This window comes from Primulina eburnea, chromosome 1 (assembly GCF_022965805.1).
Source record: "Primulina eburnea isolate SZY01 chromosome 1, ASM2296580v1, whole genome shotgun sequence".
Taxonomy (NCBI): Eukaryota; Viridiplantae; Streptophyta; class Magnoliopsida; order Lamiales; family Gesneriaceae; genus Primulina; species Primulina eburnea.
The window spans coordinates 64,562,109-64,580,948 of record NC_133101.1 but is presented as its reverse complement, the minus strand read 5'-3'; the positions used below and the strand labels follow the sequence as shown (position 1 = coordinate 64,580,948).

Genomic DNA, 18,840 nt, shown 5'->3' with positions numbered 1-18,840 from the left:
CATGTCAATTTTAAATATCGGGATGGCCTATTTTTCTGCAGGCTGGCTTAAGAAAAGTCTTAAGAAAGCCACTTTCTTTGAAAATTCCCAAATTACGTGATTTGATGACCACGAATCCTTTATCACGAGTGCTACCATCCACACCATGTGAGATTCTAGTAGGATCTACCAATGTCGGCAGAGAAATGACATTAAATGTATTGTTTATCTAAATTGACGAAGAAATAATTTGAGGCGGAAGTTGCGTTTTTTTAAATGTTTTCATACTCACAAGGAGTCCTATAAATAGAACTCTCTTATGTCGTCTTGAATTCATCATTTCATTGAGTTATTTATCTTTTATAGCATTTGAGTGCTTAGTCCTAAAATATTTGTGTGGTGTTTTGTTTTCTTTATTAAGAGAGTGTGCATTCTCTTTGGGAACGTAATGAGTGGTTATACATCAAAAAAAATATTATAGTGGAATTCTTTTCGTCTTGTCCGTCGTTTTTACCATAATAATTTTTAAGTGTTTTTCACATAAATTTCGGTGTTCAATTTATATTTAGGTAAAAACTTGTGTGAGACGGTCTCACGGATAATATTTGTGAAACAGATCTCTTATTTGGATCATCCATAAAAAAATATTATTTTTATGTTAAGAGTATTACTTTTTATTGTGAATATGAGTAGGGTTGATCCTTCTCACAGATTAAGATCCGTGAGACGTCTCACTTGAGACCCACTCTTATATTTATTTCTGCACTGAGATCTGATCCTGCAGTGGAAGATTTCTTTTGGCGGGTATGATGCTAGTGCTTTTCTTACAGCATGTGCAACACTTGCTGTTCAAATTTTCTCTTGTTCCGATTTTCTCTTTGTCTCAAGCCATTTTCTGGATATGTTTTTTCATGTCAGCTGATGAAGCATTGCTTCATTCAAGTTGCCATTCAAAATATATTAGGAGGTTGGTCCCCTCAAGTTACTATGATGGAACTGACCTTTATCTGCAGGAGACCTTCAAAATATCAATCATGAATATACACATACGAGAGGAGAGTTTTGAAGTACCCCGTATTTCTATTGATCTCCTATTAGAAGGATTCATAAAAATGCAAGGTTGGCAAGGAGATTTGCTTACATCTCCTGCGGTAATATTTCCATGTGTTGATCAAAACGCTCGCCGGTCCGAAAGAATGGGTACTGAACTTGAATTGACTCTGATTCAGTCAACTTTTTTGTCAAACTCATAGTATACTAGTTTTAGATACAACTGACAGAACGCTGCTCTGGTTTATATAATTTTCTATTTATATTAATTTTATATTTCATCATTTTACCCTTATCCAGAATATCCTTGTATGACATCTTTCGGTTGTTCATGTTGAAATGTTGTATGTTGGAGATGGTGATGTCAAATATTTATGACCGTCAATTATGGCAAGATCCTGCCATGCCAAAACACCTAAAAGTCGGTCAAATTTAAATATAAGTTAAATAAATTTTTGAAGTAAATTCCCAAGGTTCATGTATTTAGGAAATTCTCAGTTTTATGTTTCTCCACGTCTATTTCATGGTGTTTTTTTTTAATAAACTACAACAGAGTTTTATCATTTTTCTTCAAGATTCCTTAGTTTCATGTTTGACCTTCAGTTTATTCTCTCAAGATTCCTTAGTTTCATTCTTGCAATTTTGCTTAAACATAGGTTCCAGAGAAGGAAGTTCCTCTCAGCAATTGTCATTATATCAGGTTGAGACTAGAGCAAGGGCGATCATATTTGAAATTGCTGGATATGATGGCAGCAGAACCTTGTGCAAGAGGTCATCTACAAGAATATCACAATCTGCAGATCACCCCTCTGGATCTCTCGGTAGAGAGCATAGTGGTCTGATGAGTTGGCCTGAACAATTTTTCCATCCCAAACTTGAAGATCTTGAAGCATTGAATCAACAAGAAAACGATTTATCTGCAAGGGCTGTGCAACTCAGCATCTTTGGCAGCTTGGTAGATACAACTCATCTTTTATCCCATACTTATATTTATTTGGTACAAAATCATTGACATGACTCACAGTTTTTTGAGTCCAAAGAGATATTGATGCGACCCTATATATATGTTGGTGTTTTATTCAACAGGGGATGAGATTATTTGAATTTATCTCCCCCAAAACTTTGTATTTTGATAGAGGAATGGGCTGATACTAACTTGTTGAAATGTTACCAATATGATTAGATATACGTTAGAAGACGACGTGGCCCAAGCTTCAAAGAAGTAGGAAAGTACCCCGACCCGTAGCCAGTCATATCCCACTGTGACTCATCCTCGGCCACCTCTTAGCTTGTTTCTGCAAAATCTGAAGGGTCTGGCTACGCTGGGAAATAAAGGCATGCAAGAGAGCAAAGTAGAAAGTCATATTTTGCAGCTTGAAAAATTGCATCAGATTGAAACTCGCGGAACAAGAGATGACTCGAGCGATGATTCTGGCTGCAAGGATGAACATATTGTGAGAATTAACTCGCCTAGCAGCAGTGCGGGGCTAGAGTTGACCTAGTATTGACAAATGGAGTCCTTGCTACGAGAAAATTGAACAAAATTTTATGTATAAAAAATAAGGAAAAAAACGAGCCATCCGGGCTACGGCCTCTTTTCCTCACGCTCCATGAATCCCTTAACTTGGTTAATCTTTACTTTATTTTCGCAGTCCATTACCTAATATTCTTTTAAATCGTCCCCCATTATATAGAGCAACTAGCAAGCGTTGAGGAACATTTATATCAACATCTCACTGATGTTGTGGCTGCAAAATGAAGCTGAGGCTGTGATCAGGTTCAGTTCCTAGATGTAATGAAAATATTCTAAAATGATCGAGAATACGAAAATACACAACATATATAGTATACTTGAATAAATATTGTAAATTACTTGTGAAAAATGCTGTCATCTAAGTGGTCACAACATTGTGACCACATTTTGAGAATCAAAATTTCAAAATTTTGGTCCCATGGTAATCATGAAAGTTGGTACCTAGATTAACATGTTGCGTTAGGTTGAACCGAGCCTAAACCGCTGCACACATAACTCAACAATCTGGCTCGAACCCAGAATTTAGATATGGAGAAGGCAGTCGTTTCTCATCGGTAGTAAGCAACGTCATAGCAAATCACGTTCGAGAACAATTTTGAAAAAAAAAATACCATACATTACAATATTTGATTGGAATGATGTATTTTTTACTAAACTAGATAGATTATCTTTACATTTACGTATTTTAAGAACATCTTTAAGAGAGTATATTGATATCGTATTATTATCCGAACTCAATACCTTTTCGATCAAACAAAATTGGCTGAAATGTCGGCTTCTTGCTTTTGCTGTCCCAAAATTGTGTTACAAACAACAGATTAAACCCAAGAAATGTACACAGGGACGCAGGCATGCATGATGAGCACGAGTTGCGTACCTTTGCAAACGTGTTAACGTTACGTCAAATAATACACAGTTTAAAGAATGCCTGCAAACAGCACGTGTTCCTGTGTTAATATCGTGTACCATAATTTGAGATAATAATATAAAACTAAATAATAAATTGAATATCGGGATTTATTTGGAAAATCTCAAAAAATGTTAGGGCAAAAAACCAAGTAAAATATCAAAAGATTGCCACTATAATATTATTTTGGTGTATAATCAATCAGTTATTTTTCCAAAAATAACACACACTCTCTTAATATAGGAGAATAAATACCTCACAAAGATTATAAAACTAAACATTCAAATAAGAATTTATTTAGTTGAGAAAAGAACTCGAAAATAGGATGAATGATCGACTCGAAGGGAAATAAACTCTATTTATAAAGCTCTCTTGATGTGTATACCACCCGTCAACCACCATCTACTAACTCCGATATGATCCCTTCAATATGTCATTAATTGCCGACAACTTCTCCTCCTCTACCGCTTTTGTTTTCTTTAATTTGGTTCCCCACATCTTCTGTTCACTTCCATTTATAAATGAGTGTTCTGAATCTTGAAAAGTTTTTTTAAGATTTTATTTTAGCTTATTATAAATGTGAGCTAGAGAGATTTTTCAATAATTCATCTGAAATGTTTCTCTAATAGAGTATGCTCAAATTTTAGTCAATGATCTTCAACAAATTATGTAAATTTTTCATTAAAATATGTCTCATCCCAAAAGGTTGAGATATGAGAACGATTACTTCGGGTGGAACATATAGTTAGTCTAGCCAGAGCTTGAACCCAATGAAGATACTAATTAATATAGGATGCACAATTCTTCAATGAAGAAAATAAATGAAACGTACAACATGACAGCAAACATATATTATAGGCACGAAAATTGTTGTGGAGAGTGATGGGAGATCCATAAATATTTCTCAAAAATTACGTACAATATATCCCTTTTTATGGAGCAGACGGCAAGAATCGCGTGGCGCATTTACTAATTTCTGATAAATGATAATGGTAATTTTAATTTCTTTATATGTTAAATATGTGTGTAATAATTTTAATTTCTTTTGTTATAATAATGTTTATGTAGTATAATTTCTGCATGTATATTTGATATATTTTCCAATCATGGGACTTTTCACACGTCCGAGGTGAGATGAGACAAAAACTTATTTTTCTACAAACTTGGACTATTTTCCAAAGTGGGTAATGCGAAAAGATTTGAAATAAATTAGTTTCTAGTACGAATAATTGTGATGGTGCCTCTTCCATGGGTCTGAATTTTAGTGAATGCCACCACAGATTTCCCAGACAATCCCGGCCCCTCCAGTGACACCAATGACCGGGCGGCGAAATCTCCAACAGGGTGGCGCACGGCCCTTGTCGGCGGCATTAAGTTCCTCTTGTTAATGTCGTTTAATGTTACATTCCCTTCAAATCCTCCCGGTTTCACTAATGCAAATGGACACATTACTACCTTCGCCAATGCCCTTTTGCTTCTTTTTTTTGGATCATTACCCCCTGATCAAATTAGTGTAATGTTAAGTACTCGAACTTTTTCTCTTGATGAGACTGGTCATGCGATTAGTTGTCATTTTAAAACTCGAGGAATTAATTAAGAAATATACTTTATCGTGCAGCTAGTAATAGTATACATATTTTGTGAGGCAGAGGGAGAAAATAGTACCTGCAGAAGAAACTATAGGGCCTCTGATGCATAGATTTTCTTTTTCTGGTGTGTACTGAGAGTCCATTGATGATTCTTTAAGAGAAGAAGATAAAGAATCGTATGTTTCTGAGACTGCTTCTTCAGGTGTTCTCATGTCTGACAGAATCAAGAAAACATATATATAAACGTACCTACATTATATCTACATTCATTAAATGCTTCATCTGAATATGCATGCAATGTTTTCGTATCGAAACAGGTTGAAAATCTTTAAAAATGGATGATGTTTAAATTGTAAATAATTACAGTGAAAGGTATATTCACTGTTTTCGATTCTAGACAATTATGTCTCATCGATCATGGCTAGTTAAGTTACCTGAAATGGTGTCACACTTGATTATTTGACTCACGCTGTCAAAGTTTTCACAACAATCCTGCATGAAATTTGAATTCCAGCACTTCTGTGGATCGACAAAAAAATAAAGGCAATCGTGAAAAGAATCGACAGAATAATAAACAAAAACCCTGTAAAATTCAAGAATAATTGTAGCTCAAGAACTTGCTATTTTTCAGACCATAACGTACCACCATGGAATTGTGGTCCATTGAATCTTGGTTTTGATGTTCAGTACTGAATAAGAACAGCCGTCTTCTCTTACAATTAAACTCAAACAAAACATCTTCAAGATAACCAGTGGAAAAATCAGAGGCTTCAGCAGAAGGCGGAGTCCAAGCACTACTATCGATCATACTACTCTCCATCTCATGATCTGTTTCAAAATTCACTCAAATTTATTACTTAATATAGGAATATCAGGCATGTTAAATTTGTGCTAAAAATTATTGGCAGGACAAGGAGAAAACAAAGAAAGAATAAACCGAAGAAAAAGAGAAAAGGGTCACATTACTTATATTATAATTTATACTCACTGAATTGAAACATTTCTGCGTTGAAAACTTCAAGATTGTGGAAATCAAAACCTAGGGAAGAGCTATGGAAGCTACTCCTGAAAGCAATGGAACTAAGCTCACCCATTATTTTGCTTAAATGTATGGACATATACAGTTCTATAAAGCCAAAGATCTATATATGTGTGTATATATACACACAATAACACTAGCCGGTTAATTAATTATAGATCAAATGATAATAATAAAAATTTAAAGATTGAGGTAAAATTCAAAATTAAATATTTCTTTTGCAAGTGAAACACAAGGGTGAAATAATATTTTTATTATTAAAATGGAAAAAATCCATATATAAAATATATTATATTTAAATTATACATTTGTCTACCTTTTAAATTGTTTGAAATTAGCAAAATGATTCGAGATAGAAGGTAACATGTAGTCAACTGCCAGCAAGAACTAAAGGAGGATTTGTTATATTGGGATTCGGGAAAAATTGTTTACTTTTAAATTATTGCAATGGGCTATAATAGCATGTTTGTATGGCATGTAAAAAGAAAGTTTTGAAAGAGAGATATTGGTAGGATTGGGAAAAAGATATGCTCATATTTCAAAGTAGTATTATTTAATATAATGAATAAAGCTTGGGGTTCATATGTTTAATTGAAACATGGATTCAAATTCAATGGTGCTAACTAATATCTGATTTTTTATTCAAACTTTTTAATTATTGAAATCCCATATCAAATCTACAAAAGATCAATGCTTAGCTTCTTTTTAATTTTTATATGAAAAATATAATTAAAAGTGAGATTTAATCATTTAAATACATATTCATAGGCTTGGCTTGGTTGGGCATCACCATATTCATTATTTTATTTTCACAAATTTTAACACATGAAAAAAAAACATTCAAAATCAATTAAGTTAACAAGTTACATGCCTTATTTAATTATTTTTTGAATTATCGTTACAAGATCTGAAATGTTTCTTCTATATGCGCTACTTAGAGTATTCTCAAATGTAAATCTTAGCATATGAACCATTAAGACATTATGTGTATTTTCATAAAAATGCGAGAGACTGAAATTATCTGATAACGTTGAATTTACATAGAGCATATATAGACAAAAAGGATCTAAAATATGTTATATTCAATGCTACATGGTTGAGAAACAATTCAAAATCTCATGCTTTCCCTTTTTTATTTTTTGTTCTTCGAATTTGTTTCCCTGCTGTTTCTCCTTTTGTTTTTCATCATCTGGCTTTTCCTTGATAATGGTCATCGTAGGGTCACTCGACTATCTTTTCCTTTCACTTTAAATTATCAAGAATTCTAGATTAGACTAATTCACAAGTGCTGACTTTTTCCCCCTTTTGGGGTGGTTTATCAACCAAGGGCTAAATATTAATTTATTCATTTTTTAAAGGCAACAAATTAATTGCAATTTCTTTGTGACCATAAAGAAGTGTGTGCGTCTGTTCGATCTCCTGAACACTTACTATGAGTACTTATCTGACCACTGCTTAGGTAAAATTCATCTATTGAATATATAATTTCATCACAATTAATATATAAAATCATCTGTGTTCACATAGATGCACTATACGAGTACCAGAAATCAATTCTATATATAACATCAAATAAAATAACGTTGTAACACTTCTATTTACTTGATCCATAATTACAAAAGTTGGAAACGGGCCAGTCTAGATTAGCACATATTCGAATGGTGTTGATGAAAGCTAAACGGCTCTTAGTTTTTCTGATCTAGCCAAGCCCAGTATGTATATATTTGGATCGAGCATTATTTGTTTAAAATGAAATAATTGATCAAATATCAAATCCGCACATTACTTATTTATACATTAGTAAATCAAAGTAGAATGAATTTTAAATTGACAATATTATTGAATATGCAAAAACTTGTGTGAGACAGTCTCATGGATCGTATTTTGTGAAACGGATATCTTATTTGGGTTATCCATAAAAAATATTACTTTTTATTGTGAATATCGGTAGGGTTGACTCGTCTCACAAATAATGATTCGTGAGACGGTCTCACAAGAGACCTACTCTATTGAATATGAGTAAGTTCAAGTTTTGTGATCTTATTTATTATCTAAACAATAAAAATATATTTAAGATATATAATTTTACCATTAATTGTTCCTAATTCTGCTCTTTGGGTTTCTTTCTTTAAGGTTGGTTTTACTTTCATACTGGGGATAGATGGTTTGTGAATTTCTGGAAAGGGAAGGCTAATGGAGAAGGCCGTTTCAACTCAAAGGTCGGTGATGTGTTCTTTGGTCAATTCAAAGAGGGTTGGCGACATGGGTCACTTTCTTTGGTTCTCAACCTTTTTTCCTCAAATCTCCCTTCTCTATGATTGACTTCGCAACACCTAAATATAATTACCATTGTTGAAAATGTTGCTTTACTATATTGAAACTGAACATTCAGCGTGAATTCAACCATAAGATTAGTTTTTAATAGACCCCAACGGTTCGTCTGAATCTATATTCAGTCATGCATTTGTACACGAGAGTTTTGGGACGACGGCGTCCTTGTTAACAACGAACCATTGGATGCTGAGGCCGCCGAAGATAGTTGAATACTTTTCAAAAGTTTCAATTTCACCAGAAACTGTGAAAATGGAATTCAAATGTGCTCTCTCTGGTCGCCCTCAAATGTGCTCTTTTTAAAATCTCTGTTATTTTTCCATATTATGTAAACTTGTCAAAGCAAGTATGAACATTTTGATTAATGAAATACATATTTGGACATTTTTTGGTGGGCTAATGAATGAAGGGGAGACGGACAATCCAGTAGAAACTTTTGGCAATTTGTCTTTCATGGAGTAAGTTAATAGACTAATCGAACCTAAAAAATTTATTTATATAGCACTTACATAATAACATAATATTTTTTTCCAATAATATAAACATAATATTTAGTTTGTTAATTTTATCTTTAATGTTTTTCTTAATGAGTTTCTCTTAAGAATTTGTAAATATGTATAGTTTAATCGAAGTAATTTAATTTTTGCAGGTAGTAATATGATATTTAGTTAGGGTATGAACATCCGATCATGCCACATGTATGATGATGTGGTTGAAAATCGAATATTTGACGGGGATGGGGATAAATGTAAATATAATAAATGGAGACATGACAAAATATATGAAATTTCATCAGAATCCGATTCATTATCATCTCTAAATAAGGTCTCCTGTATTTTATGCTAGTTCGAGTGTTCAAGTGCTAATAATATTGTAAACCAAGATCTTATTTATTTTATGAATTTCGAGTTTATTTTTTTAAAAAATATGACATTGGGATGTTACAGCTAATATTTTAGTTTCAGCACACTTATTTTCGGAATTATGACTCCTAATAATTCACTTAAAAACTAGAGCAATCAAATAAAAAATACAATTGTCACTATTAACTTTTCAAATTTAAAATAATAAAAATATTAATTTATCTTTAAATATAACATAAGTTCTATATTTTGCCAACGAGAATTACTAGTTTTCATATTTTTTATTACATTTTGACAGTTTCCTATGATGTACATGTTCCCGCCGAAAAATAAATTGATTCGCTAGGGGAGCGAATGGGATTAGATACCCCAGTAGTAATCCTAGCCGTGAACGATGGATAAGCAATAGTGAGTTTCGAAAAAAATCCTGGAAGGATCGATCACAACATGACAATTATAAAATGGCTCGCCTCTCCACAAAATTCTTGCTTGTTTTTCTATCAGGCCAACCACATAACGTTGGATCAAATATGTGGCATCCATTTGACACATAAAACAAACAACACGAATTTATTTGAAATGATTTCAAAAATCAATTTTGTGTGATATATCTCTTATTTAAGTTATCATAAAAAAAAATTAGAACAAAATATTACTATTATTGTAAAATTGGACATAACTGAATGATCCATTAGACCGTATCACACGCGACCAAAACAAAATAAACAACAATTAAATTAAAAAAATAAAAAATAGTGCACTATTTTAGTTAAAAAATAATAGTGCGCCCAAAATAAATCTGAAAAAATTATTGCCCTTAATTGAAAAGTAAAGTAGCGCACCCACAAAGCAAATTATCCAGATTTTTTTTAAGTGGAATTGCTCAGAATTTATATATGAAAAAGGAACTCATATAAATTTGGAAAGTTAGTTTAATATTATTTGAATGGGATGCTCCTTGAAAAATGATAAAGTCTGTTTAATTGGGTCGACAAAATTTGATAAGATTGTATATATAAAAAATATTAGCAACATTAAAAATATTTGAGGAAGATGTTAAATGTATTAATAAATAATAATATTTTGGTAAACTTATATTTTTATTTTTTTAATAATTAATATGATAAGTAATGAATGACAATGAAGGCATAAAGTTGCAACAAAATATCAGTGGAAGAAAAGTCAAAAGAAAAAAATAGCTGAAGAAAAGTCAAAAGATATTGTCCGCTTGGGTAACCTCCCATTGGCCGAACTTTTAGGCTTTGTCTTAATGCCAACGTGTTTTGGGGACATCATACTGGGAGCACTACAAATACGTGAGACAAATTCTTTAGCACGAACAAAATCAAATCAGGCTACGCAGTCGATCTACTGAAAAATGGCTGCTACAACAATTCCATCAGTCAACTTAAAGGGCTGTGAAAAGGCTATGCCGGTGCTCAGCATGGGCACGGCATCGTACCCGCCAGCCGATTTCGAGAAGATCAAGGCGGCTATTCTTGAGGCCATCGAAGTGGGATACCGCCACTTCGACACGGCTTTCGCTTACGGATCGGAGAAGCCGGTGGGGGAAGCCATAGCGGAAGCGGTACGCCTCGGGCTCGTCCAATCCCGGGATGAACTCTTCATCACCACCAAGCTCTGGTGCAGCTTTGCGGAGCCCACGCAGATTGTTCCCGCTTGTCAAATGAGTCTGCGGCAAGTTTCCTCTCGCGAACTGAACTATATATAACTCCAAATAAATTAAATAATCCCAACAGATAATTTGCGAGTTTTTTTGTTAAACTTTCCTCTCTTTTTTCCTTTCTGTTTTTACCATTTTGTGATGCAGAAACCTTCAGCTGGACTATGTGGATCTTTACTTGATACATTGGCCAATAAGATTGACCGAAATGGTAAGTAAAACCCCCGTCGCTAGAGAAGTCGTGCGTCCTTTGGACGTGAAGGGTGCTTGGGCAGCCATGGAAGAGTGCAAAAAGCTTGGCCTCACCAAGGCCATCGGTGTCAGCAATTTCGCCACCAAAACGATTGAAGAAATCCTCTCATCTGCCACTATTCCGCCTGCGGTCAATCAGGTGAGCGTATGTTAACTAAATATTTTAAAATAACTAATTTTTTTTATTTTTTTTATATCTTATTGTCACACATTTTAACGTTATTAGTTATTTGGGTTTATTTAGTCGTTTTTGTCGGCTAGGCCAAAAGTTGTGGGACAGAGTCCAATCGTAACTCATTCGTAACCGAAGTCAATTTACTCAGTAACAATCAATGTAACATCGACTATCACAATTGAAATGGGCAAAATTTGCGTATAGAGTGCCAATCTTCTTCTCTTCAAACAAATAATTAGCATCTTATCTTAATTTGATAAAAGGTTGAGCTGAACCCACTATGGCGACAAGAGAAATTGAAGAACTTTTGTACAGAGAAAGGGATTCACTTCACTGCATACTCTCCTTTGGGTGCAAACAACACCAAATGGGGAGACAACAGAATCTTGGACAATGAAGTTCTTGCCGATATCGCGAAATCTCGAGGAAAAACCACCGCTCAGGTAATATATTTAATCTTTATAAATCCCCTTTAGTTTGAATAATGTTTCTATGAATTCATATGTCGAAAATATAATTCTTTGACTATATATTTACATGCATGTAGGTGGCTCTGAGATGGGTATATGAGCAAGGAGTGAGCGTTGTGACGAAAAGTTTCAACAAGGAGAGGATGAAAGAAAATCTCGACATATTGGATTGGTCTTTGAGCGAAGAAGATGTTGAAAAGATCAACCAACTTCCACAGCGAAAAGGGACAACTTTGGCCTCGGTTTTGGGACCCCACGACATTGTTTTGGAGTTGGATGCATTGGTTTGACATGTTGAAATATTCAAATATATATATTTCATGAGATATTTATCAAGAATAAATGTCAGGAGCTTTTTATTTATTTATCATAGGAGCTTTTATTTTTTAAATTACAATTTCGTGTACATCATGCAAATCAAGTTGAGATTACCTTATCTTCATTTTTCCAAGAAAAAAGGAAAAAAAATCAGTACATTTACGTTTCATTTGCTTCGTTCAGTTGAGTCCAGTCTAACGAGTGTCAAACAGCAATTTTAACATATAATATATATATATATATATATATATATATATATATATATATATATATATATATATATATATATATATATATATATATATACAAAAGTAGCTTCAGACTCTTTTTGCATGATGACTATATATTATTATATTTTGGTCGGCCGGTCGGTTGCCAAATGGCCAATTTCTACCATCGACTTATTTTCATTCTAAAATCATAGAGTCGCCCCACCGTCGATCAATAATGTTAATTGCATGCTATTACGATAAGCAATTTGAAATGATACCCCCGGGGAAGCTCGGATCTTGGGTACTGAATGATTCCGTCCAACAAGCTTTGGGGGTTTGATAATATCCGAATTGTAAAATCCAAGATTTTTAAGTTATCGTTTTATCATGACAGTATATTTTGGATACCGGATTTTTATTTAAATTTTAGGATGTGAGAGTTTGCAAGATTTTAGTGAATAATAATATCATGTATATTATTCAAAAATTTGAACAGGAAAAGAATCCAAGAGTTAATTGATATTGAGATACCGGGATAAAAATCAAGCATGATATAATACCAACCCTAGAATTTCGAATTCAAGAGTTTGTATATCATACAAATTTCGAAAATTTGGTTGGATAAAGATTAGATTTTCGCGTATCACCAAGATTTAGATCACGATTTTGATGGAGATTTGATACACGGATGATACCTATCGAGATAGCATCCAACCCCTATAAATAGGAGGGTCACCTAACTCAAAATCACACCACTTCTCCCTCAAAGCTTTCGAGAATCCCCTCCCCTCTAGTTCCTTAGGTTTTTTTCTCGAGCACAGCGAAGCCCTGCCGCAGTCCAGCCACCGTAGTTTTTCAAGTTTTCTTCAAGAAATTTAAGGTAAGTGGGCTATTTTAATGTTTAAAATTTCGGTTATGCATGTGGGATTATTTTTGAAAATTTTGAAAGAAAAAAATAGTCGAGTACAATTTTTCTTCTACTTTTGTGTTGTCATACGATTTTAAAAACACTGTGAGGAATCGACCGTATATCGGAGGGAATCCCAACCATGACGTACCCTTACGCGGTGGGGGACATAACCGCTATACGGCCTCGCCCCCTTAGAGGAGTAAAAATTAGGGACTGACGTCAGTAAACCATAGAAGGTAGATAAATCGCAGTGTTTGGAAAAATTATGCAAGTATGTGTTTTTTTTGAAAATTATGCATGTTGTTTTATTGTGCTCGATATTCCCCCGCTTGCTGAGTATTCCCAAATACTCACCCCCCTTACAACCTTCCCAGATAAGTCTGAAGAAGAACTCGAGGATGAGGAGTCCGAACAATTTTGGGGACGGTGAACGCTAGAAGAATTTAGTTTAAGTTATTTTTTTTACGCTTCCGCACTATAAACTCTGTCGTATTTTTTTATTTCATTATTGTAAAGACAATATTTATTTCGGTTGAAATATGAATCATAGACTGGTTTCGGTTTAAACTGTGCTACGAAGGCTTGTTGTTTTCAATCGCGTGATCGTTAAACAACGTCGGTGTCAAACCCGAGTCTCGGGGCGTGACACGAATAAATGACTGTCCGAGACATGATCATTTTCTTGGGCTATCAAAAGCCGGGCTTCCAGATGAGTTCTCTGGTTATAGTTCTCTACCCTAATTATCTCGATAATAGTACTTAGCCCGAGTGCACAAGTATGATATATCTTATCTTGGTAATCATCACTGATAAAATTGCATGGATTTGACATGGCAAAAGAGATAGTTTGACGTGGTATGAACAACCATATTACCATAATTAGTAAGTGGGTACTGAAAACAATATCATCATTAACTTTCTTTCTATAAATATCAGATTTGTTAAACATTAATTTTTTCATATATATGTTGCTCCTATCATTTTACTCTAGAAGAAAACATCATTAATACAATATTTTTCCTTGTTATATTGATTTTTTTTATTCACTTGTTGATTTTAGCATTAGAGTGGTCATGCCGAATATCTCTCCGACGTCTATTCACGTGGTTATCTTCGTATTTGCAGGATAATACCTGCCATCCTGATGAGAAGAATTTTTGGTGAGTCGCTTGTAATCGGAGAAGCAGGAAAACTAACGGCGCACGCCAAAATACACCAGCAGCATCGATGCACCTGCCATCAGCTCAACAGGAGCAACGTGTATAAGGTCAAAACTAGGCCACCTGAGAGCTATATATTATATTATTTGTTAAAAAATAAATTAAAAACCGTGTATTTATTAATTATATATATCATTATCATTATTATAATAATATATTTCGTAAATTTTAAAATATATATATATTTTATAATTAAATCATTTATTCGAATTATGATTTAGAGTTAAAAAACATAAAATATCACAGAAGAATTTTTTTAAAAACAAATAGATAAATTTTTTTAAAAAAACCATATAATAAAAAAAATTGATAATTGCAAGAAATTAATGAATACCATGATTATAAGAAGCTTTTTTCTTGGATATTTTTGGTAATATTAAATCTATATTTATGAACACAGTCAATTCATTTAATTATATGATTTTGACCGTCAATTTCTCTGTTGATATGATAGAATGTGAAGACAAAAAGCAAACGGATGAGTTTTTATTAAATTCGGCATTCTTGACTCTATATATTGATAATTTTATGTTAATACTTTTAAAAAGCAAGATTGATATGATAAAAATAATTTAGCATTAAATTTATTATTTGTAAATTTATATAAGAATATCCAGTATTTTAAATATTTTAGGGACATAATAATATATTTATATTTTGTATATATTTATTATTTAAAAGATATATTGATAAAAAAATAAAAGTGAGTCTTATGTGAGACCGTCCGTATCCATATTCACAATAAAAAGTAATACTCTTAGCATAAAAAATAATACCTTTTAATGGAAAACCCAAATAAGAGATCCGTCTCACAAATACGACCCGTGAGACTGTCTCACACAAATTTTTACCAAAAAATAAATATAAATGTTACTGATATATATTGAAATTTATGTAAATATCACATTTGCATAAATTATAAATTTATGTAATTCTTATTTATTAAAAACATAAGAAGAATTATATTTAATTCAATATAAGATTTATTTAAAAAAATGCAGTAAATTACTAATATATATATTTATTTATTTATAGGGCTCTTGTGAGACTGGTCTCATGAATCTTTATTTGTGAGATGGGCACGAATCTTTATCTGTGAGACGGGTCAACTCTATCGATATTCACAATAAAAAATAATATTCTTAGCATAAAAATAATATATTTTCATGGATGACTCAAATAAGATATTTATCTCATAAAATACGACCCGTGAAACCGTCTCACACAAATTTTTTCCTATATTTTATCATATTAAATAGTAATTTATTCACTTGTTAATCGTTACGATTATGATATCATCATTATGTGGATATCAATTCAAATTGTAATATGAATGTCGGTTATTTTTTTTGTGATGATAGTATTTTTTATTTAAATATAAATCAAATTAATTATAAATGTTAATTGTACAAACGTAGACATGGATGCCTATTGTGTATAATTGCATGAAGAATTCTAATTATTTACATTGAGTTAATTGTTAACGTAGCATTCATCAGTAACATCTTATGAAAAACAAAAATAGACCATGTAAGTATAATGTGCGTCCGTCCCATTAAAGGTACTGAACGTTTGTATATATATCGGAAGGGGGGGCTGTTTCTTTGTGATGATGAGTATGTATGCAGTATGCTGGCGTATAATTAAGAATCTGGAGAGAGAAAGCGAGCAGAGTCAAACCGAGCAGCAGCGCAGCAGTTGGTATCCGTAGAATTCTTTTGGATTTGTAATGATTGCGGATGGAAAGATCAGCAGACTCGTGATGAGAATTTTTCTCCTTTGCAGTTATTCAAAATCTCCTCATAAAATCTATAACCAGTTAAAAGAATTCGCAGGCGATCCTCCACCTCCAATTATACCATTTGTCTCCGTCTTTTCTATATACCTTCATTTCTTCTTTCAGAAACTAGCTAGCTAGCTAGCCAGCCTTCAGTAGGTGGGTGGGTTTTACTTGGAAACAGCTGAAGGAAAAACCCAATTCAAAATATATATTTTGTTCTTGCGTATATAATAATTTCTTGAAAAATGGTTAGCTATGGAAGGAATGTTCATGGGGTCAGACAGTATGTAAGATCAAAGATGCCGCGGCTCAGATGGACTCCTGATCTTCACCAGTGTTTTGTCCATGCAATTCAAGCGCTTGGAGGCCAAGAAAGTAGCTTCTTTTCTCCATTTTTGTTAATGTTTGTGTAGTAATTTTCTACTCCATAAATCTTACTTTTTTTATGAAAGTAAAGTGTTCGTATTTGGGTTACATATATGTGCTCGCAGAGGCGACCCCAAAACTGGTTCTGCAGTTGATGGATGTCAAAGGGCTCACGATTTCTCACGTCAAAAGTCATCTTCAGGTTCCTTTCTTACTAGTTTTCTACTTTATCATTCAATTAAGCCCGTTGATTTTCAGGGAAGAAAAATATTAGAGTTTGCTTTACCTATTTTCTTGATCTCAACCCAACTCCTATCGGCACTTGTTTGTAAAATCTGGCCTAATCTTCACTCTTTCTTGCTCTACAGATGTACAGAAGCATGCGGCTTCCTACTGATTTTAATGGACAAGGTACTCAAAAATATTTTCTATCTTGCGGTAATTAGTTTATACATGTATGCATCGATCTATCTCTATCTATATATACACTTCAATAAATGCGTAACTTTCCCCTTTGATTTTCGTTTCTTCCGCACGTAAATCTGTGGCTGTTAAACTTCATCACACGCTCTATTCTACTGCTTTCCATTTTTAATGGCAACTTCAAATAATTTCTGTCAAAAGTAAGTGAGCATGGCGTGATAGATTAAAAAGCAGGAGCCGTAGGACAGTAAAATGTTTGATTAAATGGAAGTTAATCGCTGAACTAATTTGTCATAAGCAGGTCATTTGTTTTTAAAAATATTATTTATATTCGTATCCAATGCGTGCACGTAAATCCAATCTGGCTTTTGGCTTTTTTTCTCCGATGCCTTGGCGTTTGCTGCGTTGAAAATCTGTGCACGCAGATAGGAGCATTCCACAGCTAGGAAAACGTCCTCACACAGATGTGCTTTACATGTCTCCTATCCCGACGAAAAGGTGAACTAGCCCTTCCTTTCTTGTTTGTTCTCGGATTTCAAGATAATTAACCATCAAAGAACACGATTAAATCGAAATTCTACAATAATAATCATATTATAAAATAGAGCTGGAATCGAGAATCTGCAACAATGCAGCCAAGGAATGCGTGAGCCAGTCAGGAATCCGTACAGTAATGATGATTACATGCAGACAATTGCTGAGAAGAGAGGAATATTAATGGAGGAGAAAGAAGAAAGTTGTGTTCTCAAACAGCATATTCAAGAATACACTTCTGACCAGACTGTGCTGGAACCTGACCTTTTCAGGGTACACTACAATATCCTCTCTCTTTCTCTGCATGCATACAGGATATACACTCTATTTTTTTTTTTTTGTTTCCCTCTTGAATATTTCTTTTTCTTTTTGTCCATTTTTCAGGACTCTTTTGTTTCTGAAAAGAAATGACTAACCATTTTAAGTAATGGGTTTTCTTTGGGAACTGCTTTTTAAATGATCGTATGTAAAAAAATCATCATAACATAAAAAAAATAAATCAGAAATATTCATATATTGTAAACTTTGATTAGTTTTGTTATTTAATAATAATATATTTAGAATTATATTGGGGTTGTCAGGACGAAGATGATGAGATCAGGATTTGCAAGTTGCAGGAGACTGCAAATGAAATCGAATTGTCGCTGTCTTTGTGCTTGCCTCGTCGCACATGGCAGATGAGTAACGTGTCTTCAACGGGGAGTGAGACGAGCGAAGCTGCAATCTCTTCATTCAATAGCTTCAAAGATTCTGATGTTACTTTCCGACAACTACATCGGCTGAATCTTAACCTTTCTATTGGTTTATGTAATTCTTGACCAATATGTATTTTACATCAAGTTTATTCAAGAAATGCACCAAACTTTTAGTTGGTTTTATGTTTTATATATTACTGTGCAAGATTGCTTTTCATTGTGTATTAATTAGTAGGATTGGGTTACCGACATTGAAAATTTTAAAATAAGGTCGGACAAGGTGCAAATGCGCATTTTTCACGAGTTCTTTTTGTCTAATTTTTAACCTGATTAAATTGTGAATCAAATTCCAGATTTTCAAAATCTAACAATTCACTTTTTTGAAAAAGGATCATGTTGTCGACTCTAAGGACTAATGTAGGGTAAAAAAATTCAGTCATTTTGCGTTGACACTGAAATGTATAGTGTCTGCATATAAGCATTTTTATATAAAAAAATGACATTGTAAA

General features: G+C 33.3%; 4 protein-coding genes across 5 annotated transcripts; 3 read left to right on the top strand and 1 right to left on the bottom strand.

Moving 5' to 3' along the window:
• The first annotated feature begins 334 nt into the window (after positions 1-334).
• On the top strand, positions 335-3,431 carry LOC140841891 (sodium/hydrogen exchanger 7-like). 2 transcript variants are annotated; one of them, XM_073209627.1, is made up of 4 exons: positions 335-783; positions 993-1,179; positions 1,686-1,984; positions 2,213-3,431. In XM_073209627.1, exons 2-4 carry the CDS (start codon positions 1,014-1,016, stop codon positions 2,273-2,275), a joined length of 528 nt encoding a protein of 175 aa, XP_073065728.1. In that variant the 5' UTR covers positions 335-783; positions 993-1,013; the 3' UTR covers positions 2,276-3,431. The 2 variants fall into 2 exon arrangements, with proteins under 2 accessions (XP_073065728.1, XP_073065720.1); XM_073209619.1 differs by lacking the exon at positions 335-783 and having other exon boundaries at positions 891-1,179; positions 2,213-2,354.
• A 1,112-nt stretch (positions 3,432-4,543) lies between these two features.
• Positions 4,544-6,197, bottom strand: LOC140841881 (uncharacterized). Its single transcript, XM_073209607.1, has 5 exons — positions 6,048-6,197; positions 5,703-5,887; positions 5,494-5,578; positions 5,136-5,273; positions 4,544-4,969 (listed from the first exon to the last, which is right to left on the bottom strand). The coding sequence occupies exons 1-5, from the start codon at positions 6,175-6,177 to the stop codon at positions 4,680-4,682; spliced, it is 828 nt and encodes a 275-aa protein (XP_073065708.1). The 5' UTR covers positions 6,178-6,197; the 3' UTR covers positions 4,544-4,679.
• Positions 6,198-10,569: 4,372 nt separating this feature from the next.
• Positions 10,570-12,266, top strand: LOC140841874 (D-galacturonate reductase-like). The gene is made up of 4 exons (XM_073209593.1): positions 10,570-10,990; positions 11,124-11,367; positions 11,667-11,846; positions 11,951-12,266. Exons 1-4 carry the CDS (start codon positions 10,671-10,673, stop codon positions 12,161-12,163), a joined length of 957 nt encoding a protein of 318 aa, XP_073065694.1. The 5' UTR covers positions 10,570-10,670; the 3' UTR covers positions 12,164-12,266.
• A 3,867-nt stretch (positions 12,267-16,133) lies between these two features.
• Positions 16,134-18,631, top strand: LOC140814063 (myb family transcription factor MOF1-like). The gene is made up of 6 exons (XM_073172925.1): positions 16,134-16,688; positions 16,805-16,881; positions 17,048-17,090; positions 17,528-17,600; positions 17,708-17,909; positions 18,218-18,631. Exons 1-6 carry the CDS (start codon positions 16,559-16,561, stop codon positions 18,452-18,454), a joined length of 762 nt encoding a protein of 253 aa, XP_073029026.1. The 5' UTR covers positions 16,134-16,558; the 3' UTR covers positions 18,455-18,631.
• Positions 18,632-18,840: the final 209 nt, after the last annotated feature.